Here is a 13,459-nt window from a genome sequence, read left to right as displayed (position 1 = left end):
AAATGCTTTAATACTAAAAATTTACTATGGCAAACTAAAACTGTTATTGTATTTTGTCAAATATTGGGCTAGTACAACAGTACTCAATGATTTTATTCTACCTTAATCTCATTTGGTGCTTTATCTAAGCTCCCTACCCCCCCCCCCCAAAAAAAAAAAAACACCAAACAAGCAAAAGGAATAAATCTTTTTTCTCTTAAAGAAAATTAAATTCTGAATTAAGGCAGATGAAAAATGAAATATGAAGTTCTGTTAAAAAACAAATCAAGTTAACAGAAAGCCAAAAAAGAATAGTTCCTAGAATTCCTCCCCACCCCCACCCCCCAAAGGATCTCTTCCCAACTCCACAACATCCGCTTATTTGAAATGAGAAAGACAGATGAAAGCCCATTCAGGGAACTTGAACAGGGCAGCCCCAGGACACAAGCTATAGAAATCTATCAAATATTGGTGCACCCTATTGTATATTTGATGCTTCTACTGAGTGTGACTATGAGCCTTTGGCTCACACTTTTAATCCCAGCACTCTGGAGGCAGAGGCAGGTAGGTCTCTAAGTTTGAGGCCATTCTAGTCTACAGAGTGAATTCCAGGACAGCCAGGACTACAGAAATACTGTAGAAATAATGTCTCAAAAAACCCAACCACTCCGCCCTTCTCCCCACAAAAGAAAGAAAAGCCACTAGCAACTTGCAGCTCTGCACAGTAAGGAGTAAAGTGGAGGGGCGGATCAAACAGCAACACTTGACACATGCACTAAGTCCTCCCTCAAGGAAGCAGAAGAAAAGGCCGATCTAGCAATCCATGAGAGAATGGCCCTTTAGAACTACTATGCCCAGCATCTCTAACAGACAAGATAAAACAAAACAATAACCAAACGTTTGTTTTTCCTGATTTTTTTTTTTTAATGCATTTGCCATCTTACATGGACACTATTTGGTGTCTTAGTAGCATCTGTCTACACCTTTTCCGGCAGGCAGCCTGGCAAAGAACTCTGCTTCCATTCACGTTTGGGGAGGACTTCATTTAAGAATAGTAACAGAACTATCTCCTTACAGTTGGCCATAATTAATGAGTAATGAAATTAATATTCTAAAAATGGATTATCACACATCCAGATCACACTAAAATTTCAACTTATGTCAAACTCTATTTCTTTCTAGTGTACCACTCACTCCAGGCTCCTGTATGAAATCCAACAAGGGGAAGAATGTCTTTTCCTTCTTTGCTCTTTCTTCTTTTTCTACCTTCTCTTCCTTCTTTTATTCTTGTACACATTTCCTTCCTTCCTCTTCTTTTTATTATCATTGACAAGAGGTTAAAGAAATGGGTTATTAAAGAAACCAAAGTCCAGTAAGCAGCAAAAACAGACCAGAGAGCTCACAAACCCTTAGATCACTGACAAGCCTTTTGCTGTCTTTATTTTTGATGAGAAATTTCTAGCACAGTGCGTTGGCCCAGTGCGGCGTTACTTAAGCAGCTGGCGGTCCTCTGTGCTCTTGAGGCGCTTCTTCCGGGGCTGTACAAAGTCATCGTCTGAGTCGTCACTGAACTTACAGTCTTCTGCTTCATGCCTGAATTCTACTTTAGGAAACCTTTTTTCTGGATAAAGATTCTTTAGAAGTTCTTCAAAATAGCTTTCAAGTTTTATACCAGCATTGGCTACTTCAGAATCAGGCTGTGGGATAAAAATACAGGCAGGAATTAACACCCAAAAGACCCACCTTTTCGTTAATAAAAATAATCTCACAATTCTGTTCCTATTTGGCACATGACTATGAAACTTGTAATGGACTGTTGGAAAAGCACTTAGGGATGTCACTAAGATAAAACAAATACTAGTCTGGGGCTACACTTTGTACTGACTAAGTCCAGAAGGCGTGGTGATGACAGGGATGGGTCACACCAACAAGGTGACAAGAAGATCATGGGTAGGATGAGAAACGTCAACAAAAGAACAAACAACAATGAACAAAAAAAGACACAGTTATATAAAGTGACATGAGTAGATTTTAAATGAGAACTGTTTGGTACATCCTTACTATTTCAAGATAAACTCAGAAGTCAAAGTCTAAAAATGCATAGCTTGCAAATCAAAGGAAGGAATGATAAATCCTGACTCTACACTGTCTCAGCCTCAGGCAGTCTTGGATTTGCACTTACCACACATAAACCTTTGCAAACTCAGTGTGGACAAGCCTCCCTAGCAAGCTCTGCCATGCCCTGGTAGACACGCAACATTGCACAGACACCTTGGGACCTCCCTGCTGCCAAGCTGTCTGGTTAAGATCACTCTCCACATTGCTGTGGCCTCGCCCCATCTCACCTCATTGAATTCAGCACAGTTTTGAAAGATCAATCTAAAATCAGCTACAAAGTCTTCAGGCTTTGTATACATGCAATAATCCTCCTGAAGTCTTTTCTTGATGGTTGACAAGTCCATTGGGTTTTTAATTATTTTATAATAATCAGGCACCTTACAAAACAAATGAGTTATTATAATATAAATAAGTAAATTGTACCCGGTCCTATAGTATATTCTATTTTTCTTCATTTTAGTTTGTCATTGGTGAAAAACAAAATCAAAGAAACAAACATTTATAAATAGCTACTATGTTTTCACATAGGTTTTGTGTCAGTTTCTCTAAAAACTTAATGTTTTATATTGGTATATATTTACTGTATATAATGTTGGGTATCATACAGATAATTAAGTATATCAAGACTTATACCAAAAGTCTCCCCTCCCCAATCCCCAAGGCATATATATAGAATACCAGCAGACCCATAATTGAGAGAAGATATGCAACACCTTTCTGCACTCAGAGAATTATCTCTACATATCTATATTTTGGAAAAATGACATAATTTTAGTCTTTATGGCTGACTAAAAATTCATTATGCATATATAACTTTTTTTTGGTTTTGTTTTTCAAGACAGGGTTTCTCTGGATGTAGCCCTGTAGACCAGGCTGGCCTGAAACCTGATGATCCACCTCCCTTGGCCTCCTAAGAGCTGGGATTTAAAAGCATATGCCACTACCACTCAACAATATACAGTATGTTTTAAATCCAGTCATCTGCTGATGAACAGCTAGGCTTATTCTATCAGCTACTGTGCACAGTACTATAATAAATATGAATGTGCAAATATCTCCATTGCACAGTGACCTCTGAACATTTAAACTAGAAGAGACAAAGTATAAATGGCCGATAAGCATTAAGGAAAAAATGTTTACTAATGTTAGCAGTCAGGAAAATGAAAACTGAAATTACACTGAGATGCTATCTTACCCCAGCCAGAATGGCTACCATTAAAAAATGAAATCACACACACACACACACACACACACACACACACACACACACACACACCCTCTCTCTCTCTCTCTCTCTCTCTCTCTCTGTAAATGCTGATGAAGACTATGGGGAGAATGGAGCCCTTACCCACACTACTGAGGATGTAAATCAGTTCAGCCATGATGCTTATTCCTCCAATCAGTATGGGGTTATTCAGAGAACTAAGAAGAGAATTACTATGTGACCTAGTTAACAATGATTTTTAATGGAAAAAAGGGTTTCCAGGCCAGCAAACGCTACACAGTATTTTCTTTTAAAGCTTCTATATGCTCCCTCTTCATTGTTAAATAAAAAATAATTACTAAGCTGGGTATGGTAGCACATACCTTTAATCCCAACTCATGGGAGGGAGAGGCAGGCAGGTCTATGAGTTGGAGGCCAGCCTGATTTACACAGCAAGTTCTAGGTTAGCCAGGAGTTCGAGAGTGAGTGAGTGCTTGTAAAGCACGGCTGCTCTGTCCAGCAACACTGCCTTGTACATTTGGGGGGGGGGGCTGGCCATGGTGGTGCATGGCTTTAGTACCAGCCCTGGGAGGCAGAGGCAGCAGGACCTCGCTGACTTCCACAGCTGCTCCACAGTCTGATCCAGCCAGTGAGTTCCAGGCCAGCAGCAGCTAGACAATAAGAGCCTGTTTCTAAAGCAAGCAAACACACCCATCTAAAAAGCATGGGCAACAGGACTTTGTCTTGTACTATTCCAAGGAGAGAAGAGCTTGATCCTCAGCTCTGATCCTCACTAGCATGACCCTGCAAACATTACTTAACCCTGCCGAAAATCATGGCATATTCCAGAGCCTGGCAATTTCAGAGGATTAATGAGGTGATTTTTATAAAGCAAAAGGGGATTAGCTTGTGGCTGCTGGTACTGTTAATAGAAATGTAAGCCAGAATCATAAAAAGCAACAAATTTGGATTATATTTTTAAGTATGTACTGGCACAAACTTCTATCTTCTCTACCCTGCTCCATTTGGGTATGAAAGCTTCTTTTCCCTGAAGTTCTTATTTCCATTTTTGGACTGGGGCTGTAGCTTAGTAGAGTGTGTGTGCGCGCATACACACACACACACACACACACACACACACACACACACACATGGCTTTAATCCATAGTGCCCTTAGAAAACTCTTAGTTCTAAAAACTTAAATATAAAAACATAAATATCAAAAATGGATTGCTGGTGCAGGAGGATTCCTCCAGGTTCAAGGCCAGCATGGTCTACATAATGGCTTCCAGGCCAGCCAGTGTTACATAATGAGCTACACATTAACTACATAAAATAATATGTTTAATTGCAATATTTTCTACCATGAAATTGACTGTCTTAAGCTAAATTATTTATGTTTTCTTTTTTCTAGTTTGCATTAATGTTTAAAACCCAACACACCCTAAGTGTAAATGTCACTGGGAGGCAGATAGGAGGGTCAGGCAGCTCACGGTCATTTCCCTTGGGACAGTTTGAGATCCATGAGATCCTGTCTTAGAAAACCCAACCCAACCAAACCACAACCATGATAAAGAAAACCAAAACATTTATTCCATTTCAGAAAGAACTTTCAGATATCATAGATGGAGAAAATACTTTAAGCATGGGAGCCTCTCTAGTATTCTAAAGATGTCAAAGTTATATCATACTTTCAATATAGCTCTGTGTTGTGTGTATACACACACGTGCACATATACATACATACATACATACGTGTGTGTATATATGATGATTCTCTGCTTTTCTCCATTATTAAATTCTACTTGTTTTTGTAAGTCTAGACCTATAGAGAGGCCTTTATTTAAAAAAAAAAAAAAAAAGTACTGGCTATTGTCCCCAACAACTCATGCCATAGAAGCCTTCTGAGATACAGAAAACATAAAAAACTGTCCCAATATAAAAGTAAACTGGGTGGGATGTGGAAACCCAAGAAACAAATAGAAATTATCAGCTAATTGCAATTAACATGCACTTATCTACTTAGTGAAATGGCTTCACTTGTAGGAACATGAATGAAGCTTGAGATCATCATGCTAAGTGAACTAAGTGACTCAGAAGGACAAAGGGTGTATAGGACACGAAAGCACAGTGGATCTGTGTGAGGGAAGCCAGAGTAGTGCTGTCGAGGAAACAAGACAGAGCAATGGGGGAAGTGAGAACAGATTCTGTCCTGTCTTATATGGGATTTAGATTTAAAGCACTCACTCATGCACACATGCACACCAGGAAAGAGTGAGAGGAAGGGAACCAGTGGCAGAAGAGTAGGCAGGACAATAGTGAGGTGTGTTTGTGTGTTCAAGATTTGGATTAGGAGTCTGGGAAGAAGGCTCAGTCAGCAAAGTGTTATCGATGTATGAAGACATGAGTTTGATCACAAGCACCTATGCAAACCTATATAAAAAGCCAGGATGGCAGCACACACTTATAATCCCAGCTCTGGGGAGTCAGGGACAGGCAGATTCCTGGGGATTACTGGAAAGCTAGCAGAGACTAATCCTTGGGTCTTAAGTCCTACTGTGATCCTCTCTCAAAAACCAAAAACTGTGTGTGCTGCACACACACACACACACACACACACACACCTATACATACTCCTCCAAAGGACCACCCACAAAAAGATTTGGATTAGATATAAGAAATTATTAAAATAATAAAGAAATTAGGTTCTCAAGAAATTATAAAAACCTGTACCTATGACATTAGTATTATCCCTCCATGTAAACCTGTATATGTGACACTAATACTTACAGTTAGAGGAACAGGGTCTTGGAAAGCCAGGCTCATTTCATGGCAGTAAAGAAACAGAAGTAGGCGTTCACATTTCTAAAGAAAAATACAAATAAGAATGAAGTCATAGCTTAGTTTCTGAAAGAATTCACAGGTCTCAAATTAAAAATTAAAGCCCAGGGACTCAGTAAGGAACACTGAATCTTTGGGTTTTGCTTTCCATCTGAATTTGCTAACAGCTTAGGGAATATGGATATGAGAGCCCCTGTAATTGAGTGAATAAGCCAATCACACTAGGAAATACACATTTGTCCCTCAAGATGAGTGCCCCTCCTTACCCACATCACTCCGGTCTGCACGTGTGAATCAGCAGTCACTGGAGGAGGCTCACATATTGATTATTTATTAATCAATGTGGTGCTACAGCCTTTTCCCAGGTAAGAGCTGTCTTTTCTGTCTTGCACACAGAAGTGTCCTGTTGTAAGTTCTGTTACTATCTCCCCTCAGGACCAGTGAACACCTGCCTCCCCGGGAACACATCTGCCTAGATGTCAAGCTTCATTCTTTCTTTTTAAAAATATATTTTGATAAACATTTTAGTAGTTAAAAAAATAGCTAAATGTTAAATAAAATTTCATGTGACCAAAGTATGGGATTCTTTTCTTTTTCTTCTCTTTTTTTTAGATGTATTTATTTATTTTATATATGTGAGTACACTGTAGCTATCTTCAGACACATCAGAAGAGGGCATTGGATCCTATTACAGATGGTTGTGAGCCACCATGTGGTTGCTGGGAATTGAACTCAGGACTTCTGGAAGAGCAGTCAGTGCTCTTAACCTCTGACCCATCCATCTCTCCATCCCTGGAATTATCTTTTAGAACATTAAAAGTAAATCTTACTGTCAATTCTCAAAAGATTTTGAAAACCAGTGATAAAAATAAAACAAGACAGAAATTAAGGTAGACAAAATTTAAAAGCTCAGACTAAAGCTATGCATTCCTGTAATCCAGCACTTGGAAGGCTGAGGCAGGAGGATTGCTGTTTGATGATAGACTGCACAGTGATATTCCATCTCAAAGAAACAAAACAAATCAAAAATAACAGTAACAAATAAAATAAAAAATCAGAAACAAAGAACAAGGCTGGGCATATACTTGGAATGCAGAACCAAGTAGAATGTTGTGAATTCAAGGCCAGTATATACTACACAGACAGTTTTTGGCTAGTTTGGGCTACACAGTGAATTCTTGTCTCTTCTTGGCCCTGCCAAAAAAAGCCAAGATTTAGTTGGACTAAAGAGATGGCTCAGTCAGTGGGGAATACCTGGGATGAATTCCAAGCGGAAGGTAAGGAAGCTAGATGCCCTGATGTATAGTAGTATTCCCAGAAGCAAAGAGGTGGACATGGTGGGAACTCAGGGCTCACTGTCCAGGTAGCCTTCTCTCTCCCCTCCCTTCCTCTCTTTCTCCCCTCCCCCCAATTTGTTCTAGCACTGTCCCTCACAACTCAAAGCCCAGGTCTATCTATAAGGGACATACAGTTTACTCTGCTCAAGTACACTATTTTGAATACCTAGCTAAATAGTTTTCTTTTTTAATTAAGAAGTTATAGTTCAGTGGGTCAAGTGCTTTTTCTATGCACCGGGATTTAGATTCCTAAAACCTAAGTAAAAAGGCCAAGCATGATAGCGTCCACCTGTAACTGATATGAGGGAGGATGGAGTAACAAGTGAATTCCAGGTACTTGCTAGCTAGCCAGTCTAGCCCAGTGAGCTCCAGGTTCAATGACAGGATTTGTCTCAAAAGTAAGGTAGAAAGCAAAAGAGGAAGATATGTTAGGATAATCTCTGGTCTCCATGTGTAGATGCATGGATGAGAGTTCATGCACATGAGTTTAAACACAAACACATGAGCCAGGTGCGGTGGCGCATGCCTTTAATCCCAGCACTCGGGAGGCAGAGGTAGGCGGATTTCTGAGTTTGAGTCCAGCCTGGTCTACAAAGTGAGTTCCAGGACAGCCAGGACTATACAGAGAAACCCTGTCTCGAAAAACAAACAAACAAAAAACCCCACAAACACACACACAGACACTATAGTTTTCTATTGCTTCTTCTCTCTATGTACAGAGGGAAGAGAGAGAAAGAAACTTAAAGGAGGAAGAATTCAGTATAAAATCAATGCATGTAGCTAACATGAGTGGAAATGTTCAGACACTTACCCGTTTGTCTATTGGCGTTAGCTTAGTAAGGCCTTCACTTTTCCGTTTATCTGCGTGGTGACTGGGAACATCACAATCATAGTCAACCTCTGGCTTAGATAAGTCTCGGCAGAAAGTACAGATCCATTCTCCACTGTTGGGATAATGTACCTTTGAGTTCTAAGTATGTCGGAGCTCTGTCTACACCACCACCTCCCCCAGAAAGTACAGATCCATTCTCCACTGTTGGGATAATGTACCTTTGAGTTCTAAGTATGTCGGAGCTCTGTCTACACCACCACCTCCCACCACTTGCAGGCCACCTATGACAGGTCTCTTTGGACAGGGTTTACCCTCTGCCCATTTATCACATACCACTAGGTACAAAGACGCACAGAAAGAAAGGCAGGAATGTGATGCAAAGGCCCAAGAAGTTAACATGAACATCTGAGAAAACGTCCCACTGTGACCCTCCTCCTATCTCCTCCATGCTTGGTTACAGGTGTGGGCCACAAGGCCCATCACAACAGATGAGCTTTCTGAGAAGTACAAAGACTAGGAAGCAGGGAAGAGGAGACTGTAGGGAACTCTAGAGTGTACATCTGTGCCAAATGGAATTTAAATCTTTGTAACAATAGTCAAAAGTTCATTACAATTGTTAGATTTTAAAAAATCCCTTCTCCGCCTTCCTCTCCCCCTCCATGTCATTCCTTTTCAGGCACAACCCCTTTGCTCTAGAACACTGTTCCTTTTCTGTCTCGCTCCCTGGGCATGAGCAGCTAAGAAGCTCTAGCACTAAGTCACACTCCTAACCCTGTGCTTCATACTTTAGACAGACATATCGTTTTACCTTGGAAAATTTGTCAGTGTGGGCACATGACAAGTAAGATGGAATACTTTAGGGCACTTCTCACAGCACAGGAGCTCCCCACCATTTTGACAAACAGCACACCAGTCTTCATTGGGGTCATCCTCCTTCCTTGTCTCTCCGACGTGCACAGGGGACTTCTGGGAGGCATCCGGCCACTCAGACTTTCCATTTGAGGAATTTTCTTGATGGAGTCCAGGCTGATCTCCTGTACTATCAGGGGCATCAGATCGTAACACGGTTTCCTCAGAAGCAGAGCTCTGACTGCTGTTTAAGAGGAGGGAGGTAAGTATGCTTCTTGGATAGTTAGTCTGCAACCAAAGAGAGGACATCACCATTTATGTATAACGCATGGTCTGAAGGGGCCCCTTTAATCTCCCGATGGCTACAACTAAAGACTACGTGAGCAGTGTGGAAGTCAATGCAATAAGACGTAAAGATGGTTTATTGTAGCTACTAATACTAAAACTACTATTTTAGTACTAATGTGTAATTCAAATGACACATCAGACACTGTGCCAGCTACTTTAATGTCAACTTGACACAATCTGGAGTCATGAGGGGAGGGAAACAATTTAGGAAATCCTTTTCTTGCCTCTTAAATGGGATTAGTACTGCAAGTATTGGTATAATTACATTTTGAGGTCTAGATTCTTCATCTGATTCTTGTTTTACTATAACAACAGGAAAATCATAATTTTCAGGTGGTCCACTGTTTTCCTGTTTTATTCGAATTGGCTCCAGCATGACTACTGGGACCTTGTGAGTAGAATCAGCTCCTGCTGGTTTGCTGGAAGAGCCAGAGCTGTGAGGGAGAAAGACGGAGAAGGAGACGCGATCAGACAACCTAAAAGCGGCAAACTGAAGAACATTCTGGAACACTGCCACTTCACAATAGTAACGTATATCAGCAGTGAATGATGTTTAAAGTGCAGTTGTGGAATGCAGCACTCATTTCCTCGATGACGACAGAAAGGCCTTACATACTAACCTTCTAAAACAGATCTATCATGGATCTGAAAATTACTAAAACCTGATTTATACCTAAATGACTTGACTATTCTAAGTATTTTTAAAAATACAAAGTATTTTCTTCAGGATGGGAGTTGTCATTATTCCCTAAACAATGCAATATAACAAGTAATTATGAAACAGTCAAATTGTATTAGGCAGCATCAGCAATCTAGAGATGATTTAAAGCATGCACAAAGATATGACCAGATTATATACAAATACTGTACCACCACAGAGGACTTGGACATCTACAGGTTTTGGTACACTTGGATGGGCCCTGGAACTAACTGATTCTCTATAGATACCGAGGGAAGACTATACCCATAAATATGGTTAATCTGTTTACCTTCCTCGACTTCCAACACTGGAGGCACTAGGTGAACGTATTGGGGGATGGACGCTAGTCATAGTAACAGGCCCTGAGAAGGAAACAGACATGCACAGGTGAATTAATCATCTATGCATTCAAGTTTGTTGAACTGTTCATTAAATTATACCAAAACTAGGACCATCCAATCAAACTCTACAAAACCATAGGCATATCTTTAATATTTTGTTACACCAAAGTTTACAGTCATGACACTATGGACTTCTAGGCAGGGAGAAAGTCTGTCCATCACAGGATATCTACCAACCTCAAGTTCCACAAAGAAAACACTTTTAAGTCTTTCTTGCAGTAGTGTCTTAGGTAGAAGACTGCAGGGTCTGTGAAAACTACAGAAGAGAAAGGGGCTAATATAAAGGAGTTCCGGGGATAGAGGGTGGCTTAGGGGTAGGTACTAGTCAGCAATCCTGAAGCCCCAGCTGCATCCCTGGCTCCACCCGACAACAATTCATGACAAAAGTGAAGGTTAGACTCAGATGTGAGGGAATAAACAAGAGGTTCTGAACTGCTGCCATAAAGAACCTCAGCTCAGGAGCTCAGCTGGCTCAGGAGGGAAAGCAGCTTCCTGCCAAGCTGGATGACCTCAGCTATCCCTGGGATCCACACATGAGAAGGAGAGGTTAGATTCCCACAAACTCTTTTCTGACCTCTACATGCATGCTGTGGCACTTACATACATGTGCACATATAGCAGTAGGTGTAAGACTATTAATAATAAGTGAAATCTATACTCTGGAGGCAGTAGAGGTTATATGGGAATCTGTCTAGGGTCGGGCAGTCCATAGGAGATAAACGTCAGCCTTAGGATTATTAACATGATGCCCTCAGTACAGTACACAGGAAGGGTCCCAATGACATCTGTATCACTGCTATCATCACAATTAAAATCGTAGCTAAGTCAGTAGTAAGAAGCCAGAACCTGTTTAGACTCTTCTGACAACTGGAGAGAGGAACAGTTTTGTTTAGTCTCTTTTGTTAGATGCCTTTATTGGGTAGGGATTACCGATTCACCTGTCTTTCATCACCAAGAACATTCCTTATTTATTCATACGCATTTGTCTTTCATTTTATTGTAAGTTTATTATTAAAATAGGAACCTCCACTTAAATGTTGTAACCACCTTATTTTTTGGTAACATTGCAGAGAAAATTCAGCACTCTCCTTCCCACTATTCCAAGAAGATACAGTTTGTGCTGACGTCCTAAGAGCTGAAAGTCTCTCCTCCAGGGAAAAGGGAGGCTCCTAAGACTCAGGAAGCTGAAGAAGTTATGTAGGCAAGTGCGGGGACAGAAGAGCTCTTTGGCAGGGTCCTGGGGTGGGGTTGGGGGTGGGGCTGCAAAGAGTGCAGGTGGCTACCCGGATCCCCTTTGCTGAGTTACCAGCCACACTGGCAGGGTATGATGAGCTCACTGGTTCACTGGGCTAGACCTGAGTGCAGTTCTTGCTTTAGCTAATTAATTGTCACCAGCATATTATTTGGATGTATCTGTTAATGTCTCCCCAGGATGTCACACAAGAGACACCTGCTATATCAAGACTCCAGGAGTATATTTCCAGTGTTTCTTGTGGCAATAAATTAAGTATACTAAAATATTATTTTTTAAAAATTTACTTTTATGTGATTTGATTGTTCTGCCTGCATGTATGTAAGTGTATCCTATGCATGCAATGCTTGGGGAGGCCAGCACTGAAGTTATAGGCTGCTGTAAGCCGCCATGTGGGTGCTGGGAACAGAACCATGGTCCTCTGCAGGAGCAGGAAGAGCTCTTATGCAGTGAACCATCTCCTTTCCTCCCTACGTTAAACATTATTAAATACTATTAAACTCCAACAAGCAAACAAAACACCAAAACTGCTCTCCTCTTTTTATCCTAACTAATAACATTTGACGCTAGACAAATTACATTCTTAAAGAGGTGATACCACAGGCATCTAAATGTATTAATGACACTGAGATAAAACTTTGCTCTTTGGTTGCTATAATGCGAATAAATTTTGTTGAAACTACAAAAAGAACCTGTGTTTCCTTCTTTGTGAAGAATTCTAGTTTTACATGGTATAAAAACTCAGGTTGGTGGAATGGAATCAGTGGGTTAAAACACTTATCACCTGACAACCTGAGCTTTGAAGCCAGGAACCCATTTGGTGGAAGGAGAAAAGCCAACTCCAAGCTGTCCTCTGGCTTCCACATGTGCACTATGGCACAGATACAGAAGCACACACATAAATGTATATAAAAGAAAACCTCAAGATACAGTAATCATTGTTATTTAAAAATTGAGGCAGAACCCTCATCACCACCAAAAATGAGGCAAAGGGAAACTTTTAATTATTATGAGTAAAAATACGAGTTAAAACCAGAAAACATTAACAAATCCAAAAGGTGGCTTTACCTGCAAGGCCTGGAGATGGCACTGATGAATTTGGTGACTGCACCGTTCTGTTTGATGGAGGCCTCGGCTGGGCGTGATCTACACTTGTGTCTTTCCTTGCAATGTTGTCCAGCATTATAGTACTTGAACAATCAATCTTCCGAGAGAAGAGATTTCAGGGCAAATTAATGTTGAAAACTAAAAACAACTGTAAATTTACAAGAAAACTTCAACCCTAAGCACTATCTTTCCTTCCTCTGTTTGTTTGTTGAGGCAGGGCTTCTCTGTGCGGCCCTGGCTATCTTGGAACACAATTTATTGACGAGGCTGACCTTAGAACTACCATCAACCCATCTGCTTTTGCCTCTGCCTCTGGAATGCTGAGACTAAGGGCTCAAGTGAAACACAAACTGAGAGTTCTATCAGGCGACTTCCCCCATCAAGAAACTAAAGGGGGCTGGTGAGATGGCTCAGTGGGTAAGAGCACCCGACTGCTCTTCCAAAGGTCCAGAGTTCAAATCCCAGCAACCACATGGTGGCTCACAACCATC

The 13,459-nt window shown here is 40.8% G+C and overlaps 1 protein-coding gene across 3 annotated transcripts in view; it reads right to left on the bottom strand.

Annotated features, from left to right (window-relative positions):
- Nucleotides 1-882: 882 nt before the first annotated feature.
- Trim24 (tripartite motif containing 24) overlaps nt 883-13,459 on the bottom strand; it is a 105,712-nt gene continuing 93,135 nt past the window's right edge. For all 3 annotated transcript variants that reach the window (XM_021164255.2, XM_021164256.2, XM_021164257.2), the window contains exons 12-19: nt 12,930-13,065; nt 10,498-10,570; nt 9,774-9,942; nt 9,120-9,448; nt 8,291-8,423; nt 6,092-6,166; nt 2,325-2,474; nt 883-1,676 (exon numbers count right to left, since the gene is read on the bottom strand). In XM_021164255.2, the coding sequence (XP_021019914.1) occupies nt 1,467-1,676; nt 2,325-2,474; nt 6,092-6,166; nt 8,291-8,423; nt 9,120-9,448; nt 9,774-9,942; nt 10,498-10,570; nt 12,930-13,065 (1,275 nt within the window). In that variant the 3' untranslated portion in view covers nt 883-1,466. The remainder of the gene's footprint in view (nt 1,677-2,324; nt 2,475-6,091; nt 6,167-8,290; nt 8,424-9,119; nt 9,449-9,773; nt 9,943-10,497; nt 10,571-12,929; nt 13,066-13,459) is intronic.

The sequence above is a fragment of the Mus caroli genome, chromosome 6 (assembly GCF_900094665.2).
Source record: "Mus caroli chromosome 6, CAROLI_EIJ_v1.1, whole genome shotgun sequence".
NCBI lineage: Eukaryota > Metazoa > Chordata > Mammalia > Rodentia > Muridae > Mus > Mus caroli.
Note: the sequence above shows the minus strand (reverse complement) of the source record. Positions and strands in the feature narration are given on the sequence as shown.